This window comes from Pezoporus occidentalis, unplaced genomic scaffold (genome assembly GCF_034315485.1).
Source record: "Pezoporus occidentalis ecotype Australia unplaced genomic scaffold, CSIRO_AGI_Poc_V1 ctg214, whole genome shotgun sequence".
Taxonomy (NCBI): domain Eukaryota; kingdom Metazoa; phylum Chordata; class Aves; order Psittaciformes; family Psittacidae; genus Pezoporus; species Pezoporus occidentalis.
In genome coordinates, this window is record NW_026914007.1 from 200,152 (window position 1) to 218,642 (window position 18,491).

The 18,491-nt window shown below is 44.0% G+C and overlaps 2 protein-coding genes across 2 annotated transcripts; one reads left to right on the forward strand and one right to left on the reverse strand.

The window, feature by feature from the left end:
- Nucleotides 1-137: 137 nt before the first annotated feature.
- CUNH11orf16 (chromosome unknown C11orf16 homolog) lies at nt 138-10,505 on the forward strand. Its single transcript, XM_062619826.1, has 7 exons — nt 138-325; nt 1,559-1,763; nt 2,555-2,714; nt 3,826-4,054; nt 5,878-6,537; nt 7,525-7,712; nt 9,375-10,505. The coding sequence occupies exons 2-7, from the start codon at nt 1,597-1,599 to the stop codon at nt 9,639-9,641; spliced, it is 1,671 nt and encodes a 556-aa protein (XP_062475810.1). The 5' UTR covers nt 138-325; nt 1,559-1,596; the 3' UTR covers nt 9,642-10,505.
- Nucleotides 10,506-10,638: 133 nt separating this feature from the next.
- Nucleotides 10,639-18,162, reverse strand: AKIP1 (A-kinase interacting protein 1). Its single transcript, XM_062619827.1, has 5 exons — nt 18,052-18,162; nt 15,070-15,147; nt 12,359-12,472; nt 11,991-12,041; nt 10,639-11,087 (listed from the first exon to the last, which is right to left on the reverse strand). The coding sequence occupies exons 1-5, from the start codon at nt 18,160-18,162 to the stop codon at nt 10,944-10,946; spliced, it is 498 nt and encodes a 165-aa protein (XP_062475811.1). The 3' UTR covers nt 10,639-10,943.
- Between the last annotated feature and the right edge of the window lie 329 nt (nt 18,163-18,491).

Genomic DNA, 18,491 nt, shown 5'->3' on the forward strand with positions numbered 1-18,491 from the left:
GCTGTTATTTGCCATTCAATAGTTGGCAGAAAGCTTGGAGGACATTGCGCCCTCTTATAATCCCTTCCCTGCCCCAACGGTCTTTCGATGCAATATCTAGATCAATGGGAAGTTGAAAATGATGCAGAGAACTGCAGTCATGTTCCACCAGTTTGTAACGGGTAAGGTCAAGATGTTTGATCCCCGCAGTTACAACTGTGGCAACCTCCATAGCAACTAGGAAACACAGGCAGCAAACTGCTCCTTGCATCCCAACTGGCAAAAGGCAAGATTTTTGCGCTGGGACTAAATCCAAATCAACCAGACTTGGTGTTATCAATAGCCGGTAAGTTTGAAACACTGCGCTGTTAAAGTACTTGTAATTATCCCGGAAAGAAACAACCCTCATAAAGTGTTGTAAAATTGCCTTTGTCAGTGCCCTATTTTATACAGAAATAGGGGACCTGTTCTCAGCAGTAACAGTGCTGAAAGTGTTTAAAATGTGCTTTAAGTAGAATTGATACTTGCATTTTTTTGCACAGTATTACTGATTCCATTTTGGTTTATAATGGGGGGAGTTTGTGTACTTGTGAAATGAGTGAATATGTTGTGTTATTTGCTGACTTAAAAATACATTTCGTAGCAGTTAATCCACTCTTCTTGGTGTGTTGGGTGTGCTAGTTTTATGAAATTACATATACCTGGGAGTCCTCATTGCAGATCATCTCTTGTCTAAGAGGCAGAATAATATTTAAATGTAATAGAGTGCTTAAACTGCATTTTGTAAAGTAAATTAGACACTTAAAATTTACAGTGTGTAATTTCCATGCAAGTTTTACCCTAAGCATGCGAAACACTTCTAAGGTATATTAAAAAAATAAAATGGAAGCTTGTGTTATCTACTACACCTTGTCAGATTACCAGAGATACCATCACATCATCAGTCTTACTGTGACAGCCTCTGAATAGTTATCACTTGTCAAATCTGAGCATCCCATTCTTTCTCATGGCAGGCCATAATCCTACTGTTATAAAATGTGACAGGACAGCTGAAAGATCAAAATATTTCCTGTTAATACATCACTATCAATAAAACAAATAACAGGCAACCGTAATCTAACATCATGTTCAAAACCTGTTGTGCTCACTCGGCTTGTCAGCTTCAGCTGTAGATTCTGCCTCAGCTTGTAAAATAGGGAAGGTTTGACTAGAACTGTGTACAGGAAAGCTTTAAAGGAGAGTGAAGGTATAGGAGACCTGGATGTTAAAGATGGAAACAAAAGTAGGAGGGAGCTAAAGGCTATTGCTTTCCAGAGGGTTTCTAGTTTTCTTGGGTGTTTGTGTCCCTCTACCAGGTTAGGATTTGGGTGCTTGCAGATTCCTGAAGTCAGTAATATGGGTTCATCTGACCAAATGCCAGTCTGGATATTTTGAATTGCTTGTTTTTATTTTAAAATAATTCATTACTAAAAGCTACTGGGCTCTTGAGGTACACCAGAAAGCATCTGCTTGTGTTGTAAAATGACAGTGCAACCCTAACTATTCTATGATACTATGGTTGTCTCTTTATTACCAACAGATCAGGACCGAGTCCTGCAGCCAGCTGCTTTCGCAACAATGGCCGCTTTGGAAGCGTTCCTTCCTACAGGTCGCAGGTATTGCAGTGCGATGCCAGTTCTGGACAAGTTCTCATGCTCCAGAGTCGTGCCTACTGTCAGGCCCTGCTGCAGGAGCTCTTTTGTAGTGCATCCCACCTGGATCGCTGATCCCCTCCCCCCCCAGAGGTAAAATAAAGTTCTCGTTGGAATCTGTGATTTGTTCTTTTTCATGATATCTAATAGTATAAAACAGGCTGGTGTGTCAGATGAATAAATTAGCAACTCGAATGTCATTTGAGCTTTCCCCTCCCCTGCACTGGCAGTGGTTTAGATGTTATTAACTACAGTGATTTGCTGCCCTGGAGATTATGAAAAGCAAAGCCTGAGAAAAATCTCCTGTCAAAGAAACATTTCTTTAATATTATTTGGATAAATAGAAGCATCTTGTATTAGCAGCCGTCTTTTGTGAAATGTTTCTAATGCTTTGTGACAGGGGATTAGTTTTCCTGTTTTGGACTTAAACCTGTCATCAACCAGAAGCTTCATTGTTTACTTTTCTACTTTTCTGTTGTTCCCCAAATGCCCCAGTGTAAACCATCAGTTGCTGTGCTCTCGAGTGCATCTACCCTGTGCTCTGTGCTGGAAATGGCTCTTTTCTCCTAATCTTAGGGGTTGCATTGGCTGCCATGTAAAGAGCAAATGGGCTAGTGCAGGTAGTGCTGGCCCAGGATTCCAACTTACTTCCTCTAAACTCCAAACCAAAGAAATTTGGGTGAAAACAAGCACTGATGCTTCTTTTTTGCCCAAGAGAAGGAATTGTCCCAGAACAAACAAGTTTTCTGTTTCTTCCCACATGCTTTGGCCTGTGGGAGTGCTACAGAAGGAGGTGGAGTGCTACAGTTCTTAAATCTTACAACATTTTCCTTTTTCCCCCTAAAAAAAGCTGGTTTTCCCAGTGCTGACCCATTTTCTTCAAGGTGCCGATGGATTACCCACTGCCCCCCTTCCCCTGACCCAGCATGGAAGAGGCTGAGTGCATCAGGGAGATCCATGGGTTTAGACAGCAACATCCCTGTGTTGGTGAGAGGGGAACAAGATGGATTTTACTACCGTGGTACAGTAAAAGAGGAGGTAGAGGTGAGTGACGGTTGCTGTGTAGTAGTCGTGGTTATGTGTAATAGGGTGTCCAGTCCAGCAGTCCTCATGTACCACTTGAGTTTTGTGTATCAGTATTGATTTCAGCTGGTGCGTGAATTAGGGAGCAGATCACCAGAACAGCTGGTGCTCATGGTTGTGCTGATTCATAAAGCTTCCAATGTGTCTGATTCCCAGAAGTCTTCACCTCCTGCTGCCTGGCATGCTGGGTGAGGCTCTTGCATGCAGCACAGCCTCAGGCACCAATACGCTGATAGTGATCAGGACCTTGCTCTTCTCAGCCTCCTTTACTGCGACCATTTCTAGGAGTAAGCAGATGTGTTTCGGGGATCCTTATCTTGTACAGAAGATGAGTGCCCCCTAAACTCCCAGTTCCTGGCAAGAGCAGTGGTGTGCATCTTGCAAGAGCAGGCCCCCTGCCAAGCTCAGACAGCGTGAGGGCTGTTGTGAGCAGTGTACCACCCAGTGTTGTGTGTAGACACATAACCACCAATAGCACAGGAAAAGCATTAGTGTTTTATGTACACACTTCCAGCTTGAGTCGGCCACAGACCAATGGCTTGGTGTCTTCAGAAATGTTAGTGAAAGCTTTAATTCATTAGTTTGTTAGCACTTCAAACTTGAACTGAAAAAAGAACCTATTCTTCCTCAAGAACAGGGAAGTACATTGTTTCGTTGTTGATGGAAGGCCTCTTGACAGGCCTTAATTGAAAATAAAATTAAAATTCCCAACCACCCCCCAAGAAGCAGAGTTAGTGTTGTATATAATGAGGAAAGGCATGACTAAAGAGCAGGTCTGAATGGCTTCACTGTCCCTTGTTACCTGGAGCAGACAGCATGGCTTGCGAAATCCAGTTGCACTCTACCTATAGGTTTTTCTCTTGGGGAAGAAAATACAGCCTGCTTTCTGGTGAGTCTCACAGGGGTTTTCTGACTGTCTCAGTGCTGGACTAACCTCACACTATTTGGTTACTGTTTGGGCTTGTTTTGACCTAGCCATGTAGCCACCAAATGTCCTTCTGGTGAAGGTTACATGACCTGACACATTATGGACTGTTCTTCAGAGAAGCTATTATTTTGCTCCTGGTAACAGAATGAAAGAGGCATGTTCCTGGTAGAGTTTGCCAAACCACTTGTGTCACATGGAAGGCATTCAGTGTGTGTACAAAAAACAGCAAAGGATGACATCCTAGAATACGTGAACAGGATGAAGCACTCCTTACTCCCTGGAGACAAAGTGCTGGCACCCTGGGAGCCAAATATGGCCAGGTATGGCCCTGGAACTGTCCTCACAGGCATTGAGACAAGGGACCCCTTACAAGGTAAGAAAGGTGCTGCCCTCTTCTTCCTTGTCTTGCTGTGGAACATAAATGAGGCTGTCAGGATAAACTATTGTCACTGTGCTACTGCCAGAGAAAAATCAGTGCACAGACTACAATTTAGTTTTACTTAGAGTTTGCAGGACCTAATGGGACTTGCTGATGGATATCTGTAACCTCACCAGTCTGACCCTAAGGAAGTTGTGACCCATAAAAATGTCATCTTCATTGTTTGTGCTATTTCCTGTCTGCCTGGACAAGGCTGTGTCTGCCATGCGAAGGTCAGTGGCCATTCCTTGAAAGTTACAAGTGAGACAGCTCTCAGAAAGCACCTACCTGCTTGAATGCTCACATTTGTACTGAATGGTACATCTGGGATGATTTTACCACCCAAATGTAAGAGATTTTAACAGCTCATTGATTTTTCCCATGTCTAGCAGTCAAGCTCCACTGACTTACCAAAATACTATTCTTGGAGCTGATACGGAGAAAACTCCAGGAACAAACTTGCCAACTTTAAACATCTTTCCCCAATATCACAGGCTGAACATCTTCAGCTTAACTTTCAATTTTTCCCTGTCCTTTTCCAAAGCCAAAATTAAGGAATCTGGCAGAGCTGTATTAATTTTGCATTCAGTTTGTCACTCTGCGTGATTTCTTAAAGTGAAAAACATATCTGCATACATTACTTTATGCCATTTTCCTTGCCCCCTCAAAACAACATTAATTGTAACAATGTATTATAGTTCAGAGTTCCATCTTTATGCCATTTTCCCTGATCTTCCAAAGTATACAAAGGCCACCATCCATTACAGTATTTTACCAATGTTTTCTTATTTACCGAGCCCCCAGGAGACCCTCCAAGTTCTTTCCAGTGTGCCAAAATGCACCCAAAAGACTCTTTTTCAGGGTCTCTTCACTCTGCTGATTTTTCATTATCAATCTCACATTCACACACACACACACACACACAAACGGGATCCCACAGACACACTCCACACAGGTACAACACTTGAGACAGAGACTAAAATTCAAAAAATTCATGAGGCTACGCATGGATTACATCATTTTCCAGAAAGTTCCCCGCATGCATACAGAATTGTGGTGGTGGTCTCTGAGGGTCGTTTACTTCTTCCAACAATCTTCATCACTTCTGGCAGCCTTTGAAGCATGCGCAGTAGATGCTCATACCAGTTTAATTGGTTCGTTAGCACCAGAGACATAATAATCCTCCTATCCTCCTACTTATCAGTTAGTTTAACTGTAGGCCATCCTGGACACCTGCGGTTCCCAGATACTCCTTATCCCTGTGTCCTGTTCTTCTAGACTGTTTTTCTTAAACTATGTCACAACTATAACAATTTATCTTGTGAGAATTCTCAGTATGTTCTCCAGCTGTACTCTATTTTTTTCCTCTATGTATCATGCACCTCAGTAATTTTCCATTGCTACTGTTACAAAGCCATCAAACTTAACATTACTTCAATCTAATTCTAAAGGTTTCTGTATTCCATTTTGTGATTTTGTGCCCCCTTGTTTCAGAGCATTACTGCTAACTTTGGCAGTAACAACAAAAGTTACTCAGTCAACATTTTCTTGTTCATCTGATGGCAAATTGGAAGGAAAGATACTGCCAGGCTTGCTGTTGCACCAACAGTGTCGTAGCTGCCTGCTACCATGACTTTATGGTGAAGTGTTACAGAGAGGTAGTTGATCCTACTGCTTAACAGGAGTAGAAAGTGCATAAAGCTGCAAAGCTTGATCTGTGTATGGGCACTACTCAGGCAGGTTGCCCGCTTATGGCTGCTTACCTTTTTCCTCAACAGCCTCAGAAGATGAAGGAATTATGGTCCACTTCTGGAATGACAAGAAAGTCAAACTCCCGCGAGGTGTGGCTCTCTGGATCCCTCCTAGCCTGTGGGAAAGGATTGTAGAGATGATCCATATGCCCTTCACCAGCAGGGTGAAGCCCAGAGAAATTCCAGAGACTAACTGTTGTATTTGCTCCTACAGTCCTAAAACAGCCCTGATTCCCATTTGTGCTGTACATAGCCTTGCCAAGCACTGCTTGCTCTGCTCACCCTGCTGGCCATGTTTCCACTTTCACTGTGATTGTATAAGCTGTTTGTCAGCATATGTAAGCATCTGCTGCTGTCATCCTCATGTCAGTGCCTGGTGGCCTCTTCCATCCAGGCATCTGGTATTTCAAAGTGAAACAGAAGAGGTAGAGTCCAGCAGTCAGCCTCCTCCATGCCTTCTAGAACCAAAAAGCCCAAAACCAGAAGCAGCAGCAGCTGTGGCACCATCTTCTGCCTCTTCTGATTCAGAGTGGGACCTGGAGCCATTCACCACTCAGAATACTGTGGTGGACAGTGCTGTTAACACAGGCTTCGGCTGTCTTGAGAAGCCCAGGCTAAAGGATTCTGCAAGACCTGAGTGGAAATACTGGAAAAGAAGCCACCACAAGTCCCATCCCAGTAACTCAGGTACTTTTTGACACCCTCACAGGCAAGCAGCAATCAGAGGGGAGAAAAACCCAAAATGTGTTCTGGTCTTCTGAGCAGTTACTTAGCCTTTAGCTTATTGGTATAAATGCTGTAAATTTAGCAGTCTCTAACACAATAATTCCCCCTCCTCAATATTTCTGCTGCCTCATCTTGCATGCTAGCTCTCCTTTTAGCATATAATCCAATGGAAAACTACCAGAACATGAATTTCAGTTAGAAGCTGTCCTGGGTTCAGCAGTAGCAGTCCTTTTTTCTCCTTCTTAGTAGCTGGTGCAGCGCTGTGTTTTTGACTTTCGGCCTGGGAACAGTGCTGATAACACCCATGGTTTTAGTTGCTGCTCTAATGTTTAGTCTGACCAAGGACTTTCTGAGCCTCATGCTCTGCCAGGGAGGAGGGGAAGCTGGGAGGAAGCAGAGACAGGAGAACTGACCCAAACTGACCAAAGAGGTATTCCATACCACAGCACGTCATGCCCAGGATGTAGAACTAGGGGCTAGATCACTGCCGGGGTCGGGCTGGGTATTATTGGTCGGCGGGTGGTGAGGTGCTGTATTCTCTTCACTTGTTATTTCCTTTATCATTATTATTATTATTGGTAGTAGCAGTATTGGTTTGTGTTATACCTTAGTTACTGGACTGTTCTTATCTCAACATGTGGGAGTTACATTCTTTCAATTCTCTTTCCCATCCCTCCGGGAGCCAGGGGAAAAAAAGCCGGGAAGTGAGATTGCGACTGCGTGATTTACAGCCGAGCTTAAACCATGACAGAAGCATAGATATCCCTCTCTGAGTTTGTTCCCCATCATTTCCCTACACTTTGTATGATGCTGACATCTTCATTAACCTTTGCTAGTACATGCAGAATAACCTTTTAAGCTTAAAGTGCATTTCCCTCTCTTTTGAAATTAATGTTTCCCTATTTCAGTTCTGGTTTCATTCTCAGATACAATTTTATTCCTTCCCAGGACTTGTCAGTTGCAGCAGCACATGTGCAAAGAGCAAGCTGGAACCCAAAGACATCTCTACTGGGGACACGTTCAGTGTTGCCTCTACTAATCATAGTGCAATGTTTGAAACCATCGAGCAGTCTTCCAGAGGGCAAGTCACAATGAAAGAAATCTTAAGAGACCAAGACTTCAAGCTGTCAATGGAGGTAAGGTAATCTGTATTAATACTGGATTTATGTAAACACAGGGTTTGTCTGAATGGAAGAAATATACTTGTTAATGGTCTGAAAGTTGGTTTTTAACTGCTTAAGGCCATCTACCAGTTTTGTGATAAGCAGGACACTTCTCCACTAATAGAAACAAAAGGAAGGTCCCAAAACCCTAAGGAAGGGCTGAAGCCTACTTGGTAAAATGCAAAAGATTATGTTGGTAACTGTGTGAGCATTCAGTAATGCAGATTTCAATTCAGAAACCTGCCAAATGCCCATTGACAACATCATCCCCACGGAGTCCTGTGTAAGTAGGGGCCTACATGAGTGGCCTTGGGAATGGACAGATATGAGTGTCAGCAGCAATAAAACAAAAGAAAAGATTCAATGTGGAAAGGTACTGGGCTCTGCCTGTCAGACTCTGATAGTCACAATCTCAGTCTCTGAAAGATAAAACCAGTTTGTTTTGTTTTTTAATAAGCAGCCTTTATTGAATATCTTTTCTTACTGCGTCACAAGAAGCAAGCAGTTTAAACAGCATATCCCTACCATGAAGCTAGGGGATGCAGAGAAAGCAAACTATGTAACAGCTGGGAACAAAGACAACCACCAGATTTTTAGGCCTGGTTGCTGTTGGCCATGGTCCCCTTCTGCTTTAGAAAATTGGGGAAAAACAACCCAAACCAGAATATGAATGCCAAAGAAAGCAAGCACAGAAAAAGGGAAGAAAAAAGCTTGCAGGAAGAAGGGGAAGACAAAAGAGAAGTGTAGGATGTACAGAAACACCTCCTGCACAAGAGCAACAGGAGTACCATTAAGAAATTATATATTAAAAAAATCAAATATTAGCTTCTCTGTAGCTTCATGCTTGCTACTGTGAGCTTACTGCAGAATAAAACATGCTAAACTTCCATGATTTTCTTTAAAAGATTAATGTGTTAATGATGTGTTAGTGAGCAGAGAATGTACTGGAATATATCTTATATGCATTCATTTTAAGCAGTTGCCTATGGACTATATGCCATACTATATATGCCTATGCCATACTAACTGTATGGTTCTACTTTACTATTTCAATCATCATAGTTCCACACCTTTGTAATTGATTTCCTAAGAATTTTTAGGCCAGCGTGGAGCTCCAGTGCATGAAAGTGACAAGCTTTGCCTCTTGGTAAAACTGAAAGAAACTAGAGTGGTTTTATTCTAGCCACAGATAGGCTGCATGAATCACAGTAGTGGGCTCAATGTGGTAACACAGAGTATGACACACTTTTATTCCTGTAAAATAGCCCTTGGTGTTTTTAAACCCAGAAGACACATTGCTACTCTTTGAGATGGCTGAAGCAGTTTTAACGTATAATACAGACTGTATCAGAAGTAACTCACAGAAAGAAGTGAAGCTAGACAGCAGGCTTCCCAGAGATGTTCTCTGTGGGGTTACTATCCTCCTGCTCTAGTCACCAAAAATCCTCCTAATTTCTAAAGGAGCAAAGTTTTTGATCAAAGCCTAGCACCTTATGAAAATCCTTTGGTCTCTTCTGTGTTTCAGCAGTAGCCTGTACTAGCACAGAAATGACAGCATTATTAAAGCTGCATGAGGCAGAGGTACCTATCTTACAGCAGCAGTTACAAAGACACTGATGCTTTTTCTTTTTTTAGACTAGACTTCCAAAGGATCTGTTTTCTGTCCGCCAGGAAGAAGGTTTTGAGGCATCAGAAAAACAAAGATATAAAACAGCAAGAAAGAAAATAGAGTTGGATGATAAACATAAAGCAACCTACATACAAGATGACAAACTTGACGATACAGACCATGTCAGAAGAGAACAGACAGAAAAATCAGTAAAGAGCTCACTTGCAACAGAACAGAGAGACACAATCAGCCAGAACTCAATAAAAGTACAACTGATGAAGCTCGGAAGCTGAAATCTCAGGTAAACTGCTTATACTAGATCAGTGTAGCATTTATTAACCAAGTCAGGTTCTAATTCGGGTACTGTGTCTGTAGACTATGAATAACTGTAAAATTTTAATATCTGAGAAAGTCTATATCTACACACACTGTATGTGTGTAATACTGTAATTTCATCATCCTCATTCTTTACTCCAAGGTACTGAATGAAATTCCTAATTATTTGGACTTGACTTTACAATTCTAGAGAGATCAGGTAAACTAGTGTGAGCGCTGAGACCCTGAACAGATGCACAGCAAGGTCTAATAAACCTCCAATTTGTCTACAGTTCTCTGGAGTCAGCCAGAGGAATTCAGCATAGTGATTTCTTCTTGTAGAAAGCCAGAAGAAATGAAGAAACAATAAAAGCTGACAGCTGAAAATATTTTTTTCAATATTAAAGCACAAAAGAAAGTAGCCAGAGGGTAAAGGACCTGCTACTGTAGATACAAACAACAAAATGCTTAGAGATCTAGCATTCAAGTTGGTGAATTTTATATTCCCATGAAAATTAATTGAAACCTGAATACCATCAGCTACAAAAAGATTACAGATATATATAGATCGTGTCACTAATTCTGATTGTGAAATCTGATCCTTCAGAAGAGTTAAGCATCCAGGGAGTCTTGTTAGTATGAGACTCCTCATGTTTAAAGTGTATGAACTTGGCCATAAGCTGCAGCATGCAGTGGCTCAGCACTACCTATACTGTACACCTAATGCACACTAAAGCACCTTTCTGAGTTGGGGGGGTCCTAGATAGTGAATCTCATTTGCATTTTATTTCTTTATCAGAATAATAAAATTACAGATAGGAGAGATGCATTGTGAGCCAGCTGCTCTACAATCAGCACCAGCCCACAGAAGTTGATGCACATCCATATTCATACCACATGGATTATCTTTTCTGTGGTCAGAAATATGTCATAGACATTCTGCCTGAGGATAATATTAAAGAAGCTGTCACCATAAAGACTAAATAATGTATTTTATTCCACTGATTGTATCTTTAATTGTTTAAAACATAAGAACCTAGAATTACAAGTCACATAATTAGATTTAAGGCACACAATGTACAAATATCTATCAAATCAGTGTACAAAGTGGGCTGCATAAGATTGCATTAAGTAGAAAACAAATGCACAGGTCATAAAAATGGAGTTGCAAAGACGAGGATACTATTAAAGTGCTAACAAGAAAAATATATTCATAGTTCATTACATGCATTAAAACAGTCTCATATTTTATTCCTGTGATTGCCAAGGAACAACAAATGTCATAGAACAAAAGTTAAATCAATACTTTGCCCTGCATGGACATCCACCATGTGGGTTTGTTGCACCATGTCTTCTGAGGTTGCTGTGACAGAATAGAAGCCAGGAGAAACTTCAATGTAGATGTCTTCAGAACCTTGTCTGGCCTTTGGAGACAGGGAGAAAATAAGTTTCATTACTGTTTAGTCATCTAAGATTTCTTATGAAAATATACATTTTTATTTTGGGTAAAAAAAATTACATTTCAGCTGCTATGTAAATATACTAAGATTTTTAGAATATACAGGCACCATGGACAGAACTGTAAAATTTTTTTGTCAATACAGAAATAGGCAAGTACCATGCTCAAAGTATTTTATCTAATGTTTCAGTCAGTAGAATAAGCAACATGCTGTAATCTCTGCCCACAAAACTGACAGTTGCCAGCCTAAATGGTTTTGTACATAAACCTGGAACATAATCTCTACAAGGGTGCTCCCACTAATGTGTACAGTGGTACGGAGTCCATGTTTCTCATCTTTTGTGGCTCAGAAGTTCCTGAAATTGATTTGGTGGGGTGTTAGGCTTTGAAAAATAAAGTTTTCCTCTCCTTGAGGAACAGGAGTCTTCAGAGGGACTGTACGAGGGCCAGCCGTAACTGGCTAAGCAAGTGCTGTGTGCCCTGCTGCGTGCCTTTCCTCAGCACAGGGAATGTGTCAGGAGCACAAATGAGGTGAGACTGGAGAACTGTTGGATTATTTCTGCTGATACAATTCACAAGAGCCTAAAGATTAATCATGGTGTTTGACATTCTGTACCAGTCCAAGGTGTCAAGTAGAGTCTTAACTGGTTATGTGCCAGAATGCCACAATCTGGTTTGTAATTAATTGTGAGAGTGTCTGTATGCCCATTTTACTGCCCATCTATAGGATTGTGAGTCCACCACTGGTTAATATTCTACGCCATCGCAAAGTTCACTCACCTGATCACAAATTTTAACCAGCTTGATGCAAACTAATAAAAAAAAGGGCTATAGCTCAATTTAAAAACAAAGTATTGTATGAACTTACACATTGCTGGCAAGTTTGAGCTTGACTGGGTGGTACAGAGGCTTCAGCCCTCTGCAAAGAAAAAGGTACTGTTTTCTAATGATAAAACATAAAAGGCAAATTCAACCACTAAGAGAGGGGATGCTTCATGTCCATGAAATTTTCCTCTCCATGAAAGGATTGATATGACACTGACTGATGCCACCAAAGGTTATTCTGCCTCCCCCCTCCCCCACCAGAAGTTTCAGATCAGTTCAAGTTTTCACATGCCCCTAATGTCAAACCACATACAGTAGTGTAAACAAATGTCAAATGTATTAGATGGACAACAACTGTTCCATGGCAAGGGAAGGAATAACCTTTAATCAAAACCCAAAACACCTACTTACCTTTTCTTCAGAGGACTCCAGCTCTCTTTTCCCTGCTTGCCTGGCATGGTATCTACAGATGTGTTTGATTTCATGCTTTTTGCATGTACAGGTTGGCATAGAGCTATAATACTTCTGGACAACAACAGAAACAGAAAATAAGTAGATAAGCATCAAAGCCATGCTCACAACTACTGCAGATTTACAAATGAAAATGGAACTGCACAGCTACTGACTTTCTGTATTAATTGGGTGGTTTGTCCTTGTGTGAGGATGAAAATAATGCCTGGATGTCTGCAGGACATCTGCCTTCTGGTACAAAACTGTCAGTTCTGATTTTGGATGCCTGTCTCCCAACACAATATATGGGAACTATCTGAAACCTCAGAACAGGATAAAACAAATAAAATATCAGAAGAAATGTTCAGAAACATCTGCCTGATCAGGCTCTTCAAGAAAAATTCTGGTGGAAGAAGTCACAGTTTATGGGTCTTATGTGTATGGAAGCTAGGTGCCTTGCACAGGTGCCTAGTCGCTGAAGACTGGTTCCGCAGGGCACATGCAAGAGCAGTACTCTAGAAGAAAACCAAGCTGATACTGAAACAATGCATTGGTAAAAAAAGCTGAAGTGTCTTCAAGGCATACCATACCGGTAGCACAGTGGTTTTGTGAGCTGTATTTAAGTCACCAGCAGCCCTTTTCTGGCTCCACAGTAAAGGTACTTGAGTATTACCCACTGCAAATTAAATCATAGAATCATAGAATAGTTAGGGTTGGAAAGGACCTTAGGATCATATAGTTCCAACCCCCCTGCCATGGGCAGGGACACTCACACTAAACGATCTCACCCAAGGCTTTGTCCAACCTGGCCTTGAAGAGAGCCAGGGACAGAGCGTTCACAACCTCCCTGGGCAACCCATTCCAGTGCCTCACTGGAACGAGGCACAGGAAATATCTAAGTACAGCTCTGCTGCCATCTGTTGTCACCAAAAATCTCCTCACAGGGTTACTTTTTTTGATCACAGGGACCAAAAAGTTCCAAAATATCTATTTTATTTCACTTATATTGTCATTGTCTCTGATTGTCAATACTAAATTTAACAAAAATAAGGCAAACAGCAATTGTTATTTCCAAATCCACTCCTTGATGTTACGCATACATCAACAGATGTGGTTGCTTGTATTGTGGTTTACTGTGGAGCTGTGTCCCAAAACATATCAATACTCTGACCTATTGCATAATGCTTCACAGAGCATTTCTATATCACAGGAAGTGAGCTGGATTCTTTTACATGACGTCACAGAGCAAAGAAATGAATTCAAACGTTTGGTAAGAAGCGTGGGTAAACTTTGGTCCCTTAGTAACTCTTAAGCAACTCAAATCACAAATTTAATTGTTTGCACTTAAGTACTTAAATGGTTATATTCAGCTGTGGATTTTTATTTGCACTTTGTAAACTTTACTCATGAACTTGTGGATCTGAGAATTCCCTTCTCCTCCCCCCTTTATAGCTTTTCTTTACAGAAGATGACTGAAGCAATATTTTCTTGTCTGATGCATAGATACAAGTCATCCACTGCTTGTTCAGCTCTCGTACTTCTAAAAGGGCATAGGATAAGTCTCTATACACCTATATTTTTGTTTAATTTTGTGTGAAACTATTCTGCCCCAATTGTTTTAGGATTAACTGGTTACTGTGTATGTACTGCTTCAAAATTATAAAGGAGTTGCTTAAGAGCTAATCGTCTCTGTGTTTAATTTAATTGAAGGCTTAGCCTCTGTTATTAACTCTGCAGACAATGAGATCTCTGCTGCATTACGATAACGGATCCTGAAGGGCATAAACAATGATGATAGAGTCTTCAGAGGCTTTAATGCAGTAGCTGGGCTTCAGGGCTGCGTTCACAACGACGAGCTGGCAGAGACAGGCTCCCAGTCCGTCTGCCCGGAAGAGTTATGACATCCGGCAGGCAGAACCAACATGAAAGCAGTGGAGCTGTGCATCTGCATGCTATACCTCTCGTGTTTCTACTGTGATAAGTTCCTACTTACCACAAAGATACAGCGCTGCTCTCATTATCCAATAGCAACATCCCAGCCTGAGTTTGCTTAAACAACATGGGGAAGGTTAAAGTTAAGTTTAGAGCAAATGTGTGACATGAAGCAATGTCTTTACTCAGGATTCAAACTCTGGCTTACTTCTGCCACCCAAAATGCACTGACCCTATTAGCCAGCATGAGCAGTTTCCACTGGTGTAGTGAAAGCAAAGGCTTACCCTGTGGTTATGCCACTCCACAGCACAGGTGCAGAGGTGCCTGGCAGCACTGGAAACAATCCTGTACACTGTGACACAGCCCTGCAATGGCTGGCACAATGTAACCTGTGATGTCTCTTTAACCATATTGCCTTGCCACCAGGAAGTGGAGAAACCCTCTGCTACAACTGACCAGCCTGCTGGTACTATGGAAAATGGCAACTGTGGTGTTTTATTATCTAAGATGGTACCAGTTGGTCAGTATAACCCTGCTGAAACCTACCATGTCGCCTACCCCATGATGGCAAATGCCCCACATTTCATCATCGTCACAGGCTCACTGGCTAAGCTCTTGCCACGCAGTGAACAAAACTGAAATCTAATTTTTGCAGTTTTAGCAGGAGTAATACAAACAGGCCTCTGCCTGGCACAGCATAAGCATTCCCCTTTGCATGGGTTTCAGGGTAAAACCTCACCTCACATTCCTTTGAGGCTTGATTCATCAAGTTCACAATTGAAGCGAAAGCTGCATTGAGACGTTCTGAATCTTCTTCCTGCAATTAAAGTAATCTTTAGTAACTCATAACATGATGTTCATTGCTTAGAGTTAGAAAGTGTCCGGTGTCCAGGAGGTTCCTTGACTGTGTGGAAGACAACTTCCTCCTGCAAGCAACAGAGGAGCCAACAAGGAGAGGTGCCATGCTTGACCTTGTGCTCACCAACAGGGAAGGGCTCGTTGGAAATGTGACACTCCAGGGCAGCCTTGGTTGCAGTGATCATGAGTTTGAGATCCTCATGACAGTGAGAAGAGCATGCAGCAAGCTCACTGCTCTGGACTTCATGAGAGCAGACTTTGGCCTCTTCAGGAACCTGCTTAGTAAGGTTCCATGGGATGTAGCCCTAGAGGGCAGGGGGGGCCCAAGACTGTTGGTTGATATTCAAGGATCGCCTGCTTACAAGCTCAGGAGTGTTGCATCCCAACTAGAAGGAAGTGCAGCGGGAGGGGCAGGAGACATCCTTGGATGGATAAGGAGCTGCTAAGGAAACTTCAAGGGAAAAAAGAGGCTTATAAAAGGTGGAATCAAGGACAGGCAGCCTGGGAAGACTACAGGGATGTTGTCCCGGAAGCTAGCGACCAGGTTAGGAAAGCTAAGGCCCAGTTAGAATTAAACTTGGCTAGGGATGTTAAAGATAACAGGAAAGGATTCTGTAAGTACATTGCAAATAAAAGACTAGGGACAGTGTGGGCCCTCTCTGGAAACTATCAGGGAACTGGCTACCCTGGATTTGGAGAAGGCTGAGGTTCTGAATGACTTCTTTGCCCCGGTCTTCACTGGCAAATGCTTTGACCACACCACCCAAGTCTTGGAAGGCAGACACAGGGACTGTGAGAATGAAGACCTTGTGCCCACTGTAGGAGAGGATCTGGCTCGAGACCATCTTAAGAACCTGAACATGCACAAGTCCATGGGACCTGATGAAATCCATCCGCAGATCCTGAAGGAGCTGGCAAATGAAGTTGCTAAGACACTGTCCATCATATTTGAAAAATCATGGCAGTCAGGTGAAGTTCCCGATGACTTGAAAAAGGGAAATATAACCCCCATGTTCAAGAAGGGGAAAATGGATGAGCCAGGGAACTACAGACCAGTCAGTCTCACCTCTGTGCCTGGCAAAATCTTGGAGCAGATTCTCCTGGAAGGCATGCTAAGGCACATGAAAATCAACAAGGTGCTTGGTGACAGCCAGCATGGCTTCACTAAGGGGAAATCCTGCCTGACCAATTTGGTGGCCTTCTATGATGGGGCTACAGAACTGATGGACAGGGGTAGAGCAGTTGATGTCATCTACCTGGACTTGTGCAAAGCATTCGACACTGTCCCACACGACATCCTTGTCTCTAAATTGGAGAGACATCAATTTGATGGATGGACCACTCGGTGGATAAGGAACTGGCTGGATGGCTGCACGCAAAGAGTTGTGGTCAATGGCTCAATGTCCAGCTGGAGACCAGTAATGAGTGGTGTCCCTTGGGGATCGGTGTTGGGACCAATCTTGTTCAACATCTTTGTCAGTGACATGGACAGTGGGATTGAGTGCGCCCTCAGCAAGTTTGCTGATGATACCAAGCTGTGTGGTTCGGTTGATACACTGGAGGGAAGGAATGCCATCCAGAGGGATCTCGACACACTTGTGAGGTGGGCTGATGCCAACCTTATGAAGTTTAACCACGCCAAGTGCAAGGTCCTACACCTGCGTCGGAGCAATCCCAGGCACTGGTACAGGTTGGGCAGAGAAGAGATTCAGAGCAGCCCTGCAGAGAAGGACTTGGGGGTGCTGGTTGATGAGAAAATGAACATGAGCCAGCTTCAGTGTGCACTTTGCAGCCCAGAAAGCCAACCACATCCTGGGCTGCATCAAAAGGAGCATGACCAGCAGGTCGAAGCAGGTGATCCTGCCCCTCTACTCTGCTCTTGTGAGACCTCACCTGGAGTATTGTGTGCAGTTCTGGTGTCCTCAACATAAAAAGGACATGGAACTGTTGGAACAAGTCCAGAGGAGGGCCAGGAGGATGATCAGGGGACTGGAGCACCTCCCATATGAAGATAGGCTGAGGAAGTTGTGGCTGTTCAGCCTGGAGAAGAGAAGGCTGTGTGGAGACCTCCTAGCAGCCTTCCAGTATCTGAAGGGGGGCTTTAGGGATGCTGGGGAGGGACTTTTCATTAGGGACTGTAGTGATAGGACAAGGGGTAATGGGTTAAAACTTAAACAGGGGAAGTTTAGATTGGATATAAGGAAGAAGTTGTTTACTGTTAAGGTGCTGAGGCACTGGAATGGGTTGCTCAGGGAAGCTGTGAATGCTCCGTCCCTGGTGGTGTTCAAGGCCAGGCTGGACAGAGCCTTGGGTGACATGGTTTAGTGTGAGGTGTCCCTGCCCATGGCAGGGTGGTTGGAACTAGGTGATCTTAAGTTCCTTTCCAACCCTAACTATTCTATGATTTTATGATTCTATGACTAAACAGCAAAACACTCGCTAGTCCTGGAGGGGAGACTCTCCCTTTGGGGGGTGAAAGAGCCCTGTGTGGCCACCGCTGTGGTGCTTGGCTTTACCGCAGTGTTCACCAGGCAGCGCCGAGGCACTTGCTGCACCCAAGAGGTGACCGGATGGAGCAGCGTCCCGCAAAGCCCGGTGAGTGCCGCTGGCTCTGACTAAATAAAGCGCGGGGTAAATAACCCAGCGTGAAGCCGTTCTACGAATTTCCGAACGCCCCCAGCTCGTTAAAGCAGACGGGCGGCTCAGTCCCACGCACACCTACATATACGTGTATATACATATATATGTACACGCATGCACCATCCCGCCACCACCTCAGGCCGCAGCTGCTCTGCGTTTCTTGTTTGTGTTCCCGCATTTCTGCCGCCACGGCTGCTCCCGCCCCGCCGCCCGCAGCACTGACCGGGTCCGGGTCCGGGCGCGGCTCCCGCCCCGCCGCCCGCCGCCGCCGTCGCGCCCGCTCCAGCACGTCGCGCGCCAGCCCCACCGTCCGCCCCGCGCGCTCCCCCTCCATCCCGCGGCCGGGCGCCTGTCGTCACAACGCGCACGCGCCGCCTTTCTGTCCCGTCCCGCCCGTTCATCCTCGAGCTGCCGCTAGGGGGCGCCACAGCCCCGCCGGTGCCCCACCGGGGCAGGTACCGCAGGGTCGCGGTCGTCCGCAGGCGCTGGGGGGGGGCTCCCACAGTGCTCCCTTAACGCCGCCATGCCCGAGGCAAAGCGACTGCCCCGGGCGGGCTTCCCGTGAGCTTCCTTCCTTCAGCGGAGCTGCTCTGATGGCGCCGGGCCCATGACGTGCCATTCCGCCGCTGTTCCTGCCCGGCTGCTACGGGAAGAGCCGAGAGA